The sequence below is a fragment of the Amaranthus tricolor genome, chromosome 2 (assembly GCF_026212465.1).
Source record: "Amaranthus tricolor cultivar Red isolate AtriRed21 chromosome 2, ASM2621246v1, whole genome shotgun sequence".
Taxonomy (NCBI): Eukaryota; Viridiplantae; Streptophyta; class Magnoliopsida; order Caryophyllales; family Amaranthaceae; genus Amaranthus; species Amaranthus tricolor.
The window spans coordinates 717,024-736,893 of NC_080048.1; the positions used below are offsets into that span (position 1 = coordinate 717,024).

At 33.9% G+C, this 19,870-nt stretch overlaps 2 protein-coding genes, 1 non-coding gene and 1 pseudogene across 3 annotated transcripts; 1 reads left to right on the forward strand and 3 right to left on the reverse strand.

Annotated features, from left to right (window-relative positions):
• The first annotated feature begins 353 nt into the window (after positions 1–353).
• On the forward strand, positions 354–424 carry TRNAG-GCC (transfer RNA glycine (anticodon GCC)). The gene has a single exon. It is a non-coding gene; the product is annotated as a tRNA-Gly (tRNA).
• Positions 425–1,064: 640 nt separating this feature from the next.
• Positions 1,065–4,298, reverse strand: LOC130806943 (BAG family molecular chaperone regulator 7). Its single transcript, XM_057672207.1, has 3 exons — positions 3,408–4,298; positions 2,152–2,427; positions 1,065–1,571 (listed from the first exon to the last, which is right to left on the reverse strand). The coding sequence occupies exons 1-3, from the start codon at positions 4,077–4,079 to the stop codon at positions 1,350–1,352; spliced, it is 1,170 nt and encodes a 389-aa protein (XP_057528190.1). The 5' UTR covers positions 4,080–4,298; the 3' UTR covers positions 1,065–1,349.
• A 3,120-nt stretch (positions 4,299–7,418) lies between these two features.
• LOC130806944 (putative disease resistance protein RGA3) lies at positions 7,419–11,881 on the reverse strand. The gene is made up of 3 exons (XM_057672208.1): positions 8,295–11,881; positions 8,092–8,192; positions 7,419–8,006 (listed from the first exon to the last, which is right to left on the reverse strand). The coding sequence occupies exon 1, from the start codon at positions 11,692–11,694 to the stop codon at positions 8,335–8,337; it is 3,360 nt and encodes a 1,119-aa protein (XP_057528191.1). The 5' UTR covers positions 11,695–11,881; the 3' UTR covers positions 7,419–8,006; positions 8,092–8,192; positions 8,295–8,334.
• A 535-nt stretch (positions 11,882–12,416) lies between these two features.
• On the reverse strand, positions 12,417–18,629 carry LOC130807053 (pentatricopeptide repeat-containing protein At4g25270, chloroplastic-like; annotated as a pseudogene).
• Between the last annotated feature and the right edge of the window lie 1,241 nt (positions 18,630–19,870).

Genomic DNA, 19,870 nt, shown 5'->3' on the forward strand with positions numbered 1-19,870 from the left:
CTCAACTTATCTTTAAAAAACATAAACTACATAGATCGAAGCCAAAAGTTATATTAAGAAATATGCTACAAATGTTACTCTCTCGGTCCCTATAATTCAAAGTAATTGTTATATTTGATATTTTTAACACTATTTATTGATTATGTTTAATTTGTGTTTTATTCTTAATACAAATGTTAAAATATTATCAATTAAGGTCTTGATTTATTCATTTTAATGAAAATTTAATTAATACTATTTTTTCAGAAATTTTAATTATTCACAATTTAAAATATTTAGAATTTAATTAATACATTCTATAGAGTGTAAAAACCAACAGACAATTAAAATGAATTGGGAAAAAATACAAATAAGCACCAGTGGTCTAGTGGTAGAATAGTACCCTGCCACGGTACAGACCCGGGTTCGATTCCCGGCTGGTGCAATTTTTTTTTTTTTTTTTTTTTTTTTTTGCTGCATTTCATATTTTCCCACCTTCAGATGTTGAAAAGTCCACCATTTGCTGCTTGTTTTCTGATGATTAGCCGAAAACCAAATAAATCAGCATCATTTTTGTTAGTAGGAGAGAATTTTGGGATGAATTAGTAGAATTACCAGTGAGAGTTCAACAATGTATGTGTTAGGTTAGCACGAATTGAACTGCATTCATTATGTTATGTAAACAGAATACTGGCTTGACAACCGTTAGAGGAATAAAAGGAGTATATATGATTTAACCTAGATGAGGAACATTGTGGGCTTGTACTCATTTAGCCTTGTTAGCCCCTGAGTTACCTGTTGAATAGTATGAGGAGCAAATCGAGTCTTTGGAAACTCTGGCTCATTGAACACCTCTAATTCACAATTCTTTTTATTTGTCCACGTTTGTTTAGAGTATCAAATCGAGAATGTAGGAGGAGCAAATCCAGCTCCAACATCATGATATTAATAGAGCCTCGGGATCATAACGGGCTTTACCCAGAAGATCGTTGAAACAAGCATGATCATATAATTTAAGTCGTTTTTATATTTAAAACAGATCAAGGGCTTAAGCTCAAGCTCATAAGTATAACAAGAAAAGCATAGCGAACCTAAGCTCAAGTTTGGCTCATTATTAAGACTTGGCATAAACCAATGGTACCAAATTCATATTACATAACATAGCTTAAAGCATTCAAGAACAGAACCCTCATGGCTGCACGACAAACTGAAAGGCGAAAGCAGTACAAGAAAAACTTCTAAGACGAACTAAGCTACACCTAAAAACTTAGCCGCAGACTACACAAAATGTTTCATACCGCAAGCTCAAACAGCCTAAATTAAAGGTACGACATACTAAATGACTTGATATCATTGAGCATACTAATAAATTATATGCATGCTTCAAAGGTTGCATTTTCTTCGTCAAGCATTTGAACGACCTGAGCAACACTTTCAGCGATTTCCTTTTGGATGGTTCCACTAGGCATGTCGAAGGTTCTTCGCCTCAATGAAAGAGATCTCCCATCAGGCTGCGGATCCACCACATCGAGCATTGCTTCTAGCTCATCCACCATTGATCTCTTGGCAGCTCTCACCATCAGATCAGCTCCCTAACAAATGCAAGAAAAACAACTTGTATGAGTACGCCTACTCGAAAGCATAAAACAAAGGCAGGTCTGTTGTGCCCCGAAAAGTTCCCTTTTTGAGGTACATCACGTGAAAACCCCCAAAATTTCACCATTTTCATTAGTTCCCCAATTGTTTTCCCCGTATCCCAACTCAAATGAATTCTAGTAACCCAAACTTTCGATCATTTTTCGGTAGGATAATCACAATCGGCGCATGAAGTACGATCCTTTCTCTCACGTTAACTTGTTATGGTTCATGTAGTTCACCCAGTATTGCTAGGATCAACACTTTGGCATCGTTAACACCAGTGAAACATAATTCGCTAGTTAGTTCGGCTTTTGGATTCACGATTCGCTCAAAATGGTTCAAAAGTAGTCTAAAACCGACCATAATTTGCTTTTTACGATTCGCAATTCGCAAGGCGATTAGCGAATCATGTGACACTGGTTAGCACTGTTGCAATCAGAATTGGCGGAATTTGCCAACCCTATGAGAGGGTAAAATTTTATAAGGAACAAACGTACACGATAACACAACCATGTCAGTGAAGCAAGTTCTCACCTCGATAGCATCCACAGTGAGAAGAAGAACAATGATTTTCTCTGAAAACTTCTGACGTTCCTCAGCATCACGAGAAACACGACTCCGGTAGGAGAAGTTGTGGAACAATGCCCTGAGATCCTTTAGCTTGGTTTTTGCAATAGCCAACTCTCTAAGTGCACGAAGGGCCTTAGAACGACGAATAAGGTAAGCCTTGAAGCTCAATTGGATCAGAACGGCTGCATCTACGGGTGATATTTCCTTCTTTTTGCCGTTGTCAGTTCTTTTTGCAAAAGCCTTTGGCACAATACATTAAAAAACAAACATAAATTTAGTTTACTCAATTCAAGTGAATTTAGATCTTAAAAGCAACTATATCAACACAATAATAACACTGCATTCAACAAAGCCAAACCTTATAAGCATGTGTACATGAATTTAGATCTTCTTTACAGAAGACAAAAACACCCCAAATCTCATAGAAGTCTAATCAAGGCATTTCAACACATAGATACTTCAATAAATCTACAAAGTTCACTTTGCACCTAATTCATCAAGATTTGAATTTTCTCCAACTAACACAAAAAACAACCTAAACCAAATTACTTATAAACACTCCAAGTTCACCTTCCACATCCATTTCATCAAGATTCAACTTTTATCTTACTAACACAACTTATTCCCCTTCCTCCCAAAAGTTTCTTTGGTTGTGGTTTCCCAAACTTTATCCAAATAACACAAAAACCACTTTCAAAAAATAACTCCAAATTTCACCTTCACCCATTTTCTTTAAGATTCAAACTCTATCTAAATACAATATAATATAAATTCCTAAAAATCAATTAAAAAGATATCAAAGTTCATCCTACACACATTTTCATCAAGATTCAAACTTTACCCAAATCCAAATAACACAAAACAACCCAAAATAAGTTGCTTAAAAATCACTTTACATGGTATCAAAGTTCATCCTACACACATTTTCATCAAGATTCAAACTTTACATAAAAAAGAACAAATAGTATAAAACACTTTAAAAAGTATCAAAATTCACCCTACACACTTTTTCATAGATTCAAACTTCATATACATAGCACAAAACAAGCAAACAACCCAAAATAAAAATTCCATAAAATCACCTTGCAAGATAAAAACATTCATCCTACACACATTTTCATCAAGATTCAAACTTTACCCAACAAACACAAAAAACCGAATCACACTACAAACCCTTAAACCAAAATGTGGGTAACAAATCATGATATATATTTATATACCTGACGCAAAACCACAGCTTTATGATCATAAGAGGGTTCTTCAATCTCAACAATCCTAGTACCAGATGATTTCTTCTCACATTTCTTTTCTTTTTTCTCATTTTCCTTCTTCTTACCATCATTACCACCAATAGTAGCCTTCCACGTGTAAGTCCTCTTCTCATCACCATCTTTCTTCCCTTTAAGCTCAGTAATCCACTGATATTTTCTCTCTCCCCTTTTCCCTTTCTTAATGTCATCCCTTTCAATCTCAGCCGTCCATTTATACTTCTTCTCCAAATTATCACTTCCTCCTTTAATCTCAGCCGTCCATGAATACTTCCTGTCCACCTCACTCATCATCTTCTCCAACCTTGCTTCTTTCTCCTTAATTTGCAATAACAGGTCAAACTTTGACTCGAGTGCGCTGACTCGATCCGCAAGCGAGTTCAGGTACATCGAGGGTGAGTTAACGCGGTGGATGACTCGCTTGAATGAGGCTGAGGAGGAGATGGGTAGTTTTGTTTCGATCTGGATAAGATCGGTGACCGAGTCATACACTGAGTCATGGAACGAGTTGAAGAGAGGGAAAGCGACGTCATCTTCGTTAAAGGGGATTAAAGTGATGGGTTTTGAAGGGAAGAAGGGAAATGGGGATGGATAATCGATGATTTCGAGTCTTCTGAAGCTCATTTTTTGTTGGTTTGAGATTAAATTTTATATACTGTTTTCTGTTTAGTTTATGATGGAGATCTATGGAGGAGGAGAGAGAAAGGTGATGGAAGATGATGAATGATGAACTACGATTGAAAGGGAAATTTAGAGGGGGATGCGGACATTTGAAGGGGATAATGAGTGATGATTGAGTGAAGGGCAAATTAGGAAATTGGTAAGTGTTCTATTGCTAATTGAGAAAATATTGAATTTTTATTTTTCTCTTTATATATAATTTTAATTTAGATGCAATTAAATTAAACATTTTTTTTAAAGATGTTTGGTATCAAAAATGAAAACATATATTGGATGAAAACTACAAAAAGCTAATGAAGATATTTGCATAAAAGAAAATGTAGCAAAATTATTGAAACAAGATAGTAAAATAAAAAATACGAGAATTGAGTGTTGTTTTAATAACAGATTCTCAAGATGAAATGAGCATGAATAATGTTTAGTTTATAAAAGGAATAAGAATCATGAACAATAAGAGGTAGTATATTTTTGTTTTAACTTCAATAACCTTACGGTTTTTTCACGCTTTTACGCTTTACTTGAACGATGTTTGATTTAATTATTGGTATAGTATATTTGTTATGTCAAACTTATTATATCTTGTGAAGTATTTATACGCTTTTTTATAGGATACTTAGGATGCTTAACTCAGTTTGCTAAACATAAACATATTCTAATTACAATTTTTTCACTCAATTTATTTTAATTACCTTTCCTAAGATGGATAATAGAATTGGAACAAAAGTCACATAAACAAAGAGTAAATATAATGCTTGAATCACTCTAAATAAGAGACAAGTCCTAATACAAATTCAGTAACCAGTAATGACACCATTTTTTCTAAAAAATTATTAGTAGGAGTATTTTATTTAAAAATTCTAAAAAGAGTAAACAAAAAAGGAAATAAAGTGAAACACAAAATTCTTATTTTACAGCTAGATATTTGGACGGATGTGATGAAGCTGATGGGATATAATGTGGACCACGTGGGCATATCAGACATATAATTGGTGTATGGTTGGGGCTTTCTAAAGTATTTTTTTTATATTACAAAACTAGTACAATAGATCTGATTATTTTTTTTATTTTTATTGGGTCTTATAATACAACTCAAATTTAATAATTCTATACTTTTAAGAATAAATGTATGATTTAAATTAATATGAAAACACGACTAATTACTTGAATGAACATCTTTAAATTTTCAATTAAAATTAAAAGAGCTTCGTAGTTAAGTGTAAGCCCAACAAATCTAGAGGAAATACGTATACAGATTTGCAAATATGACTATATCATGCTAAATATTTACATTATGCGGTTCGTAGTTAAGTGTAAGCCCTTACATAGATTTGGAAAAACCCAATACCAAACACTATGCGGTTTGTACGGTGTTACTGTGTATGTTGTATTGATTCTTAGCATAATGGCATTATTATTTGACTATTTTGAGGATAGACACTATTATTATTGTCTCTATTCATGATTAGGTGGGGAATGCGGATGCTCATTGTCTATGCTTCTTTACATCTTGATTCCTTTGACTTATGTCGTCCCACAACTACAATATACTCTAAAATATTTACAAAATTAATTAGTATTAGTTTATATGGTTATATGCATTAAAAATATGTTAATTATTTCAGGATTATTGTCTTAATTTTTATTAATCTGTGCACTTCCCCTGAACAATCATTTTTGTTTATTTTACATGTTATTTATTATTTAAGCAAAACTTTTGTAAGAGCAAAATTTCAATTTTGTATTATTAGTCTTTTAATATTTATAATATTATCACAATCAAATGCTAAGATTTTTTTAAAAAAACACATCGATCAAACAATTTATAAAGTTTATAATTTTTTAGGAGTAACATTTTTTTTAACAAATATGTCAAAATTTCTATGCAGAAAACATAAAAAAAAAATTCTATAAAACTAAAACAAAATATAAGAATTGAATCCACAAGTGGGTGCAAGATGCTCATTCTATTTCTCATAATCATAACACGTGTTTAGCAAAGCTTATTAATTTCAAAATTATTTAGCTCGAAAATTAAATGTATAAACTAATTGGATTTTATAAAAATTTGATAATTGAAATTGAGATGCCAAAAATCAATCAAATTAACCAAAATCGAGTACAATACTCATAACCCAAATATAAAAATCAAAGCAGACGATTATCGAGATACTTTCAAATACACAAGAACCAAAATTAACCCGAATTAATATGTCATATCCGAAACCTGCTCAAACATCTAGTGTAATTCAAGATCAAAGGCAAGAACTAACATACTTTTAACATGATAAAAATCTTCATAACTAATATAGAATCAAACATTATGCACAATTTCTTCTTCCAAATTCTAACAAGTAAATCTTTTCTAAGTAGGAGTAAGATATACAACAGGAGATTGATACTCTGAAAAATCAAAATCTTCGAACGAAGAAATCAACCCAATCACAATCAAAGAAATCCATAACCATAAACCCTTACTCAAACACCAACAATTCTCGTTATCATTTTCATCAATCTTTATTTCTTCCTTCTCATTCTTACTATCTTCAAATTCTTCGTCTTCGAATTCTTCTATTAAAGTAACATCCGAAATCATTTCTTCTTCTTCTTTTTCAAGATCATAATCTCCTTCGAAGACTGGATTCTCGTAAATCTTAAAACTCCTTCGTAGAAACTTCTTCGACAACTCCTCCATCATCGAGATTAACACACTCAATTTGGGCACGTGTTATAAGTCCATTTTTATCAAAAAGACCTTCTCTTCCAACAATTAGTGTTCGAGAACAATTTTCTTGACAAAATCTAACTCATTTTTGATCGTTTTAAAAAATTGTGTTGAATGGCAAAGTCTCAAATTTGATTGAGTCAGCTATAATAGGAATGAATTTAGATTCTAAGTTTTTAGGTTTCTTGGGTAAATTTGTGAATTTGTTTTCTGATTCTTCTTCCTCCATTTCTGTATAGTTTAGTATGTTTCTCTGTTTTTGTTTGTTTTGAAAGTTGGTTACATTTTAAAAAGCGGTTAATTTATTAAAATATTAATGTAATTTTGAAATTAGGGAAAAAATTTGTAAGGGATATATATATGTTTTTCTTTTTTCTTTTTTTTTTTTTGTTTTTTGAAAGGGGATATATATGGTTTGACATGAAAGAATAGTTTATTTGCTCTATTTCATTCAATTCAAATATAAACTATAACTATTAATAATCTTCAAAAAAAAAAATATATATATATTACTATTAAATAAGAAAAAAAAGCATATATAGCATGAGAACATTGTTTGGTGTAAGAAACACAAAACTTTAAAAAACTCATTATTCTTTGTCTTTATATTTTAAAAAATTTACAAATTACAGTATTAAACAAATCACAACTCAATAATTTTTTGTGAATTTTAACCATTAAAGTATAAATGTCTATAACATTTAGATCAAACCAAACCATTCTGACCATTTTAGTGATCAAAATTTTAGGTTAAGTGATCGAACTTATGTGATTTGGCTTGAACACTATCGAAATTGATACTTTGACCGTAATTCGCAAAAAAAAACGTTGAGTCCGTAATTTGCAAAATGCTTAAACTTTAAACCCGTAATTCGCAAATTATTCTTATTAATTATTTACTCTTTAGAAGTATGACATTTGTAGATATGTCTAAATTTGACCCGACTAACCGAAATTAAGTATGAATTGAATCGATTAAAGAAAACTCATACACAGAAATCACATCAAATTGGCAAGATATTTATCAAATCAGCTAAGTCTTAAGGCAAGTATGTTTCATAGTTGCATCCACTTTATAATCCGAATTGTGAGAAGCTTTGTATATGTGCTTGAAACGGCCCTGGTGATGAGCACTGCACACAACTTCCCTGCATATTGCAAGACAAATTGTAAGTCGAATTGCCATAAAAGAAACTGAGTTATAGAGAGGAAAACAATTTTACTTGCATATACCTTGTGTGTCCTTTACAGAATATTGAAGACTACCATTAGCCCACATAAGATCACTGCATTATTATGATCAGATTGTCACTCTCATGTTCAAAGCAAGCGGCCTGACCAATAGGCAGACAACAAAAACACCAGTTAGTTACAAGAATGGACTATACATTTCGAGTTTTGGAAGAAAAGAACACGAAAGTTCGAGAGAGATCAACCTGGCTACTGACTTATTGGCTAGAGCAGCTGTAGGGTAACTCAGTAGAAACAAAACTCAAATAGAATTTTCGGGATGTGTTGAATGTAAGGCCAGTCCTCCCCTGGTGGATCGTTTTGACATCTTCTCGCCAGGCTTTCCAAACAGAAGGAAACATCAAGTTGCTTGAGTGACTTGAGTTTAGGCATCCAAATCGGCATTGCTTTTAGTCCATGGCAAAAGCAAATTTGAAGTTTTTGGAGAGCGGGCAAGAATTGCATCCAGTTTGGCAAATTCACTATATGTGGGAGATTCCACAATTGCAACACGCGGAGGGAGGGAAGAATGTATAGATGTATCATCCTACCCATGCCAACATTAGTACCGATCTCTCCCTCATTTTCTTCTGATAAACTCAAATCGACACAATCTACCAAGTATAATTCCTCCAAGGCAACGAGATGCTCCAGTCCTCGAAAAACAACATTTTTTAATTTCGGGCAAAATTGAATATTAAGATATTTAAGAGAAAAAGAGCACCCGCGAAACACCTCCCTAATGTCTCCCAAACTCTCGAGCTCCTTGTCGTTCCTTATATGCAACCATTCAAGGCGTTGAAAAGCCTCCATGGGTAGAGATTTCAACCATGTCACATTAGTTGTTTCCATCTTCCTCAATTTCGGAGCTTCTCCTAATGTATCATCCCTATCGGTGTTTATCATTCCTCGCTTATGGGGTTCCTCTAAAAACAAAACCTCTAGGTTAGGACATGTGGGAACCCATTTTAGCTCAGGGCATCTATCTATCTTCAACTCCTTCAATCGAGGAAAATAGGGTGCTAATTGCAATTGTGAGTTGCTACTACTACTCCCATCTTCCACTCTTACCCCACCCCTTATCCATCCTCTCAACTTTGGTAAATCTTCTAAGTGAAGTTCTTCAAGTGAAGGGAAAAAACACACTTCTTCTACACTTCTAAAGTCTCCTAGGTACTCCAACTCCTTACATTCATGAAGCTTAAGAATCACAAGGTTGTGCAATAAGGACGCCCAATCAGGCATTCTTGTACCATGGTATCCACGCACGAATAACATCTTAAGATTAGGATGCGGGTGTAGATTTTCCATCAAAACCATTGTTTCCTCATCATCCAATCTTCCATCGCTCTCTTCATCGGCAAAATCAATCTCGATGTGATTAAGATGTTCCTTACTCTTCAAGTATAATCCTTTTCTTTCACAAATCTCCTTAACAACATTCTTATCTCTTTTAGGACACATTATCTTGATCTCAAGAGAACCCTTGATATTACTAAGAGCTTTTAGTTCTTCCAACCCTCTAATACATTGCTTCCAACTTGAACAACTCTCTTCATCACCAACTATGTAATTACTTAGTATGTGAAGACAAGTCAATTTATCCATGCCCATGGGCATGTAACTCAAGCTAGAACAATGTGATATGTCTAAGAACCTTAGCTTGATCAACCTACTCAAATCTTTTGGGAGTTCTTTTAAATTTGTACACCTATCTAACTTTAAGGTTTGTAGATTAAGTAGTTTTGTTATTGACTTAGGAAGAACTTCTAAATTCTTATTGTTTGAAAGATTCAAATATCTTAGATGTAACAATTTACATATGGTGCTCGACAAACTTTTGATTGGTAAACCAATAAGATCTAATGCCCTAAGGTACCTACAATTTTTGACTAATTTCTCCACAAATGACTCATCTACCTTCAATGATTCAACATTATCGTATATATTGAAACGAACATACGAACGAATATGGGTCTTGCTCAATGAGTTGCCATATTCATTGTTGCTAGAAGTTGAGACATGGCGTATCCTTTTATCTAGCTCGCCACTAATATCACTTGATGTGCTAATCTCCTTCCTCGAAATCCTTTGAGCAAGATCATGCATGAGATCATGTATTTTAAATGATTCAATGTCACCCATTGAATTTTTCCAAATATCTTGGAAAAAACACCTTCTCAACAATATCAAAAAGTATTCCTCCCCAATTTCTTCAAGGTTACTCACACCTTTGTCTAATGAAACAATATAACCTTGAGCCATCCAAAGCCTTATCAACATTTCTTTTCGTATGATAAAATCCTTAGGAAACAATGCACAATAACTAAAGCAACTCTTCAATGGGGACTCGAGATGATGATAACTTAGTTCTAAAATCGACATTATGTCATCTTCGTTCTCCTTAATGTTTGCTAATCCACGCTTTTGAATCGATTCCCATTTACTCTTCTCTTGACCATAAAGAAAACTTCCAACCACTCGTATCGCAAGAGGAACTCTAGCACACCCATCAACAATTTTTCGCCCAATTTCGACCAAGGCATCATTCGGGGGGCTACAATTATATGGTCCGAAAGCAGCCCTTTCAAACAATCGCCACGAATTTTCCTTCGATAAGCCTTGCAACTCATACGTTAGGCCACCTAACATTGATGCAGTCTTCTGAGAACGTGTAGTTACCACAATCCAACTTCCTTTCTGACAACCATTCAAGTATTGAATCAAATCACACCATTGCTCGCGCCTTTCAGTCCACACATCATCTAAAACAAGCAAGTATTTTTTTCCTGCTAGCTCTTCCCGGAGTTGGCCCTGCACACGATCCAAGCTAGAACCCCGATCCTGATTCTCTTTATTGACCGAACCCAATATCTTCCTAAGAACCTCACCCACATCTAATCGATTTTGATCTTGATCAGAGACACAAGTCCACAACCTCAACCCAAAACTACTAATAACCCTTGGATCATTATACACAAGTTGCGCAAGCGCAGTTTTACCCAATCCTCCAATCCCCACAATACCAAGGAAAGAAACATTACATTGAACATTAATAGTATGATTAAACAGCATACCAATAATCTCTTCTAACTCCCTTTCTCTCCCAATAATACCATCCACATCTACATAAGAGCAAGTCTCAATCCTTCTCTTTCTAATAGGTTCAGGATCATGTTCAAAGCAAAACTGCTTGTTATAAGCAATACCATCCAACTTCTTCCTAATCTTCTTAACCCCTTTAGACATTTTATAAGCAATGCCAACTGGGTTCAATTGAGAAATAAAGTGACGCGTCTTTTTGGACAGACTACCATCAGATTTCAAGTGTTGTTTCTTCTCAGCAAGAGTGACAAACTCGTCGAGCAAATCATCAGCTTCAAAGACAGAATCTTTTAGGTCTTCGATCAGTTGGTTTTCGACTTCAGAGAGTTCTTGCTTCGCCTCTGCATCGCGAAAGACAGCCTTGATTATGCGGACTGTGCGTTCGAGATCATGGAGTTGGGATTCATAGCCATAGATTGAGAGAATCTTTTTGAGTTCTGGACATTGTAGGGCTGCAAGGAGAGTTTGTGAAACAGACATCACTGTTCCGATGACATCCATTTTTGGGATTAGAAATGGAGAATGATAGGAAAAGAATAGTAATGGTAGTGTTTAGGTATTGAATAAAGGAGAAATAGTTTTTACAATGCTGCATTATAGTTCACTTTAATTTAATAAAGCAATGTAGAAAAACCAAAAGTTATTCTTTAACTTTGTATTTCTTTTTGGCAAATGAATATTGGTCCGTTAAAGTCATTGTTAGCTGTTTTGATCAATTGAAAATATTGACTGATAACCTAATTCTATAAGCCAATTATTATATAAGTATTTGGTAAAAATTAATCATTGATTGTTAGTTATTTGTAATATTTCAAAAAAAGCGACTAAAAAGTTAAAAGTCAATAAAAAATACTTTTTAATTTATCTTAAAATTCATTGTTTGGGATTAGAAATGGAGAATGATAAAGTAAAGATGAATAAAAGAGGGGTATTATAGGAAAAGAATGGTAACGGTAGTGTTTGGGGTATTGAATAAAGGAGAAATAATTTTGATAGTGCTTCACTATAATTAGCTTTAATAAAGCAATGTAGAAAAAACAAAAGTTATATTCTTAACTTTAAACAACCGAAAATATTAGCCGATAAACTAGTTGTTTTAGTTAGTTATTTAAGTCAACTATTACAAAAGTGTATAAATTAATTGTTAGTTATCCTTTTTTGAAATATTAGAAAAAAAAACGTAAAAAAGCTAAAAGCTAATGAAAAAATTATTCTAAATATTTTTTTTAACTTAAAAATCAATTTTTCAGCTAACTTAAAATTATTTACCAAAACCTTTTTTCCATTTGATCCACTAAAAACTTAAAAAAAAAAAAACAATAATAATCTAGTTGTCATTTGCCAACACCCCTTTAATAAAGCAATGTGGATAGCTCACGAATGATTCTCTCATCAATTATTGTTTTGTAAATCGTACATTTATCCACTACAATGAATTGATAGGAAGTAGCTAATAAAATATTAAACGATAAATCAACTATGATAAGTGCAATTATTTGCGCTTATTCGTGCTATCTTTACACTCCTTGTATGAAGTTTTTAGTGGGATTTAGGAATTATAGTAGTGAATTGTTACAATTTTGTCTCATGTGTTTAACTTTGTAATCCTATGATATATGAGGCGGAATTGAAGCTTTTGCTAAGGTATGGAGTTGTAAGAGGGTGAAGGCTTGGAGAAATAGCCTAAGGCCCTTAAGCTTGATAGAGAAAGGAGGCCAGAACACTCCAGGAGTAAAGCGACGAGTCGCTACATCCATAGGCGACGACTCGTCGCCCAAATGCTGGGTTGAAGACTGCTCCAGAACATAAGCAACGACTCGCCACATTTTCACTGACCAAATCATAGGTTTCCAGAAGCAAAGCGACGACTCGTCGCCTATAGAGCGACGACTCATCGCCTATAGAGTAGCGACTCGTCTATTTCTTATTCTCAATTCCTCTCTTTATTTCTTATATTCTTTCAAGATTTATTACCAAAATCTTGAACATTCAAGATCACATACTGACAGAGTTGGGTTACCTTTATTCTTGGAGAGTTTTATTATTTACTATCCCCAAGAATCAAGATGTAAGTGCCTCCAAATTTACTTTGGATTTTTTTAAATTTTTTTGGTATTTAATTTTTTTATAATTATTTACAGATGGATAAGGGATCAATATCAAACAAAAAACCAACAGAGGAAGAGAAAACGCAAAATGATGCGGGAAAGTCGTGGCGATGCCGGGATTGCCACAAAAGATTTCGTACAATGTCTTTGTTGGCCGAGCATAAAAATGCAGAACATAGTCTATTAATTAAGGAAAAAAAATAATATAGATATATCAGAACAATAAATAAGGTAGGATTTTGTTTTGGTAGATGTTACTAGTAGTTCTTTTGTACATATTTTAGAAAAATAAATGTAGTCAAACATTTGATATTCTTGTCCTACATAATTTGACTCATAACATACGTAACAATGTAACATTGCACAACACAACAAAACATTTAACAATCAAGGAAAATATCTGTCTCAAAATTCCAACAGAATTAGGATAAACAATATAGCACACATATCCTGCAATGATTGGAATATATAAAAATTGTCAGTCAAAATATGTGACAAAAGATCAACAATGAACTACTACCAAGTGCACAAAAAAAAGCCTGACATCCACTAAAATGCACTCTCTAACAACAATTGAGCAACCGTATAAGTAAACAGAAAAATAAAGAAAACACTAAAATTAATGAAGTTACGCATTGTAAAAACACTTTATCCTTCATCAAAATCAGGAGTAACTTAATACTTTAGATAAGAGCTAAGTTCTATTAGACATTGGTAATAGTTTGAGTTGCATAATATATAAATGAAGCTGACATAGACACAATAGAAATTGAAAGTTGCAGCTGAACATTTGTTAGCATATTGAAATTGTTGCGGAAACGTAACATGCTATTGACTTAAATAAGTTGTATTTGGACCTTTGTTAGCTCACATAATTGTAGAAGTAGTTTTAATTTTATAGCATAATGAATATAAAAACTTCACAATAACTTGTCTAAGCGTATAAGCATCATGTATCGAAGCACATTTCAGCACCCTAGAATAAACTAAGTGCAGCAATGCAAATGGAAAGCAACCATGAATTTCAAAATTGCAAAGTGTGCAGACAATATAATTAAATACAGTGTATCCGTGTAGCACTCTGGTGTATCTTTTGGTGTCTTTTATCTACTGTTACTTAGTAGAATGTATAATGGAGCAAGTTGATTCACTAAAGTATTTTATAAAACAGTTTCAGTGCGTAAAATGGGAACATACATATAAAAACTGAAAAAATCAATTGCAGTTCTATAATTACTTCTAAACAAGACTTTAACTAAATGAGCAATAAAAGATATACAAGAAGCTAGGATTTAGGGATTAACATGAGGATCAAACCAAGGTGCTTGCAGTCTCTGTATTATATCAAGTAATATCAAGTAAATAGATACACCAAATGTTACTTGATATAATGTATGAATGAGCAAGTTTATTCAAAGTCTTCATTATATCAGTAACCAAAAAGTCATAGAAAGAGAGCAAAGGGAAGTGAAAGAATGAACAAAGACAAATAGGAGAGAGCACCAAGAAGTCACAAAATAAGTCAAGCTAGCAATCAGGGTTATAGGGCCACTAAACAACCATAGATTTCAACCATCGTTAACCTCATGAATATAGCAATATCAAAACCCAAAAGTTAAGCATCAACAAAAGTCGCACCTCTCAAATGATACACCAAGATTCATCAACCTTCAATTGATATAATCATAATCATTTTATCTTGAAGAGTCACTGATTTTACATCTAGCAAGTAATTACCCTTTACATATTTACAAATTTGACTCTAAAATCCATCAATTCAATATTCCACAAATGAAATGACATCTTAATAGTTGAAATTTGTATTTGCGTGATCCAGAACCACTGGATTTCTGATGACTTGTCCAACTACAAAGTAACAGGTTAAATCCCATGAACTTGTATATTAGAGAAAAGTACAGTTTAGCACATAGTATTAGCCAATAAATGGACTCTACCGAATAGTTTAGCTAACAACCATAAAATAACCAAACAAGTGCTGATCAAAATAAAACAAAAAGCACAAAAATAACAAAAAAATCCAAAACCAAGAAAAGAAAATACAAGTAGAAATTATACCTAAAGCGAATGCGCTTGAGATCATTACCACATTGAGGCATAGAACACCACAGACTCTGGCCTCTCACTTATTGAAACTGGTGTTTCAGCACTCGAGAACCCGATTCCTACCCCTTTTCGTTGCTATAACTCGACATAAAATACTCATTGCAGAACCACCCGTATTTGAATTTTTTTGTCAGATTCTTATTGTATCAAGTGAATATCTGACAATAATTCCGGCAATTCCTCTAGACCTACCTGCAACAAACTTTTTCCCCCAACTGTTAGCAAAAACTTATGGCCAAAAATCAATAATATCTCTCTTTGCATTCCCTTCTCAAACAAATCAACCCACCTAGTAAAAAACTTCTCAACCAAAAACAATTAGTAAAGCTACAATTGTCTCAATTAGAATGACATCGAAGAACTCAAAAAAATTATTCAAGTATATTGAAAAATTATGGGTTAAAGTTAGTGAATTGATAATGAAAAATAAAAAAAATAAAAAAAAAACTAACAAAGAAGGGAAGATCAAACTCTAATTTGCAAAAACCTAGAAACTTTATCAGAATAAATTGAAAACTATATTTAAGAGATCAAAGGACTGACCTTTTAGATGATTTATAGAAGGATGAATCAGAATTTTTTGATGTTGGCTAGATTGAAGGAACATGCTTCTCAAAGACGTCATTAAAAGCTGCCATTCATACTATCCCTGTGTTGTGAAATTCATTAGTTCATAAGCAAGCAATCACACCTAGTAAAACTATTATTATCTACAACATAATTAAAAAATAATTAGCCCGAAAAACATCATATACAATAAACCCTTAAAACTTCAACAACATGAAGATGAAATTTACCCACAAATATTCATGATTCTGCAATGAATTGACAGTGAAGAATGTTTATACCTGAAAAATAAGATTGAGTGACTGGAAGATTGAGTGAGTGGATTTCATTGATTTCATATATCCTTATTAGCAGTTCAAAGTTATGCTTGTTATCAGGTTCCAACTCAAAAAGGTGTCGAGCAGCAAGCTCAGCAGTTTCACAATCGGCGTTCAGGAAACAAGCATATAACAAGGCTCCCCAAACTGTCGGTCCAGCCTCAAACTCCATTTTGTTTGATATAATATCATATGCTTCATCGATCATTCCTGCCCTTCCGTAAAGATTAACCAAACAAGCATAACGCTCCATGATCGGGGTAATTTCATACTCTTCTATCATTGATGAGAAGAAAATTTTCCTTCGTTCACCAATCCTAACTGTGCACAAGCTGATAGCAGAGCCACAAATGTGATAGCATCAGGTGTTGCACCTGTCTGCTCCATCTGTTTAAAGCATGTCAATGCTCGAGGGTCATTTCGATGTGCAGAAATGATCGAATTCCACGAGACAATATCCTTTTCTTGCATTTGAGCAAATAGCCATTGACATTGTTCCAGATGGCCGTGGTTAGAGTAGAAAACGATCAAAGAGTTTGCAATAGGCAAGCTCCGATTTAGACCTCTACGAATAACCCATCCGTGCATTTGGGCTCCAATTATAAACACTGAAATTCTAGAGATAATTGTTGATACTGTAACATGATCAGGATCCAATCCAATTTTAACCATATTGTGGAAAATCTCCGTTGCCTTGGCCAAAAGTCCTTGGTGAATATACCCTAGAATCATTGAATTCCATGAAACAAAATCCTTAGAACGAATCGTGTTGAAAACATTCCTTGATTGTACAATATCACCACATTTAGCATACATGTCTACAAGTGCATTCAACACGTAAACATCATTATGAAATCCACAACCAACAACATGTCGATGAAGTTCCTCCCCAACACGAATCGACCCAATTCCACTACAAGCCATCAAAGAGCAAGGAAATGTATACTTATCAGGCTCCACACCCTCTTCTTCCATCTGAAAATACAGTGCAAGTGCATCCTCAAACATCCCCAACTCTGCATACCCAGAAATAAGAGAATTCCAAACAAAAGCAGACTCATCTCTATTAGGCATTTCATCGAACAGTTGGTGTGCTTCCTCAACACGGCCATTTGAAGCATACAATCTAAGCAATTTCGAGACAACCCCGACATTTTTACACAAAATTTTTGATGGTATCAAGCGATGTATCCGAATTCCATGCTCAATTGCCTTCAAATGAAAGCACATCTCAAGAAGGGAACAAAAGGTTTGAGTATCAACAGTTACTCCATGTATGAGTGATGCTTCTTCAAGATCGCGAACAACTGCATCAAGAACTTGGATTTTGGTTTGATTGTGCGGAACTTGGTTTATTGGGAGAAGAGGAGTTGAAATTGAATCTGGAAATGAAAGATTATTGCCTTTATTGGGACTATAGTTCGAGACTCACGCCCAAATCTCAAATCAGTCTCTGGAATAATATGTGTGAGAAGCTTCGACCGAGATTTCGGGGCTTCGACCGATTTGCAGGCTCCTAAAAGTTTCTGTTAGCTGCCTTTTGAAATCTCGAACGAGATTATATAGATTCGACTGAATCTCTACATTATACTAGAGCAAAATACAAATGACATAAGCAAACTCAAAAAGTGATAGTTGTCAACTTTTTAAGAAATTTTTTCCCAACAATTTATGAAAGATTATGTCATTATTTGCTAATGAATAAAGTGTCTAAGTGGAAAATATATAACTTAACATTTTATTAGCTTTCATTAGATTGTCTTAGTGGGATGCATGACTTTTCATTGTTCAATACACAATAATAATTTACTAGCATTCATTTTGAAACCAAAAAAATTTGTTCTATGTAATAATAATTTGCTAGCTTTTGTTTTGGAAACTAAAAAAAATAATTGGTCACTTATAATCTTATAGTGATCAATATCAAGCTATTTTTAATTTTATATTTGCATTATAATTTAAATTATTTTTTAATATATATATGTTATCATCATTAAAAATATTTCCTTTACATAAATATTGGAATATGTGTTCAAAACAATTTATTAAAATTAGAATTTATTATTAACATTATTTGTTATGGTTACTTAGTAAAGATTAAAATGATATTAAAATAACATTATTTAACATAATATACATAACTTATAAAAAATTATTTCTAAAATTAAAAATGAATTAAATATTAGCTATTATATGCTATTAATAATTGATTTAAAATCAATAACCAATAATTTACAATTTATTTTCTTTTTTTTACAAAATAATGAAGAATAATAAAATGAAAATAACCGTGCATCGCACGGGGTTTATCTAGTACCATTAATATTGCAAAAAGCTTCTAAAAACAATAAACACTAGAATAAAGTATAAACTTCTGGAAAAATTTATGGGAAGTCTCGACCGAAGTTGCTAGAGTCTCGACCAAGAATGTTATAATTTCGAGTAAGATTTTTATGAGCTTCGACCGAAGGTGCGCTTCTAGTTGATGGGGGAGTGACACGTAGTAAGGAATGGGTGATTGACTCCGGTTGCTCATTCCACATATTTTGTGAAAAAGAGAAATTTGCTAGGCTTAGCTATTGTGATGGAGGCCTTGTCACCTTACCCAATGATGAAAGGGTGAAGGTGGAAGGTATTGGAGAGGTTGTGATTGTGACACATGATGGTGTCAAGAGAAGGCTAGGTGGTGTGAGGTATATTCCTAAGCTTGAGAGGAACCTCATATCACTTGGTAGGTTGGAGTCTAAGGGATGCACTTTCAAGGCTAGTGGAGGCTCGTTGAAGGTCATTAAGGGGAGCATGGTGCTCATGAGGGGAAGGAGAAATGAGAGCAACTTGTATGTGCTACAAGTTGAAGGTGGTAACCTAGGCCACAATGTTGATTGCAAGTCACCCAAGAAGGTGACATTTGAGGATGATGAGAGATTTAAGCTTGAGGGGGAGATTGTTGAGCCAAGCTCTAAATCTCACTTTGATGGAGGTGAGTTCGATCACCTCGTGGCTTATTCCTTGGCTTGCACGATTGAGAGCGATGTGGTGAGTGCAAGGAAGTATGAGAGCATAAGTTTTGGATCAATCAATGAAGTGATTGATGGTGATGATTTGGGATGGCTTGATGAAGCCAAGAGTAGAGGCAGCAGCAGGTTTGAAGAGGAGGCTCGACCACTCGAGCATAACTGGCTCGCTCTAGCCTTAATGCAGCAAGGAGGCAGTAGCTCTGGAGGAACCGCTCGACGGGTCGAGCGGCAGCTGCTCGGTGGAGCGGCAAGCAGCCCACGCACAGATCAGTTTCTGTTTTAATGTTGCGGTATTGTGGGCCTTTTGCTATTGGTCTTAAGACTTCCCATATATCTTAGGACTATAAACAGGAGTATTAGGATACAAGAGAGAGCTAAATACAAAGGGTTTGCTAGGGTTTAACACCAAGAGAGTATACTCCATTGTATTAGGGCTTTGTGTGGGAGATTGAAGTAAAGCTTCAATCTTTGCTTTGGAGGATTGTTCTAAAGCTTGTTAGGTGAGTTATTTATGTAATGTTGATTCCATTAATGACAAGATACT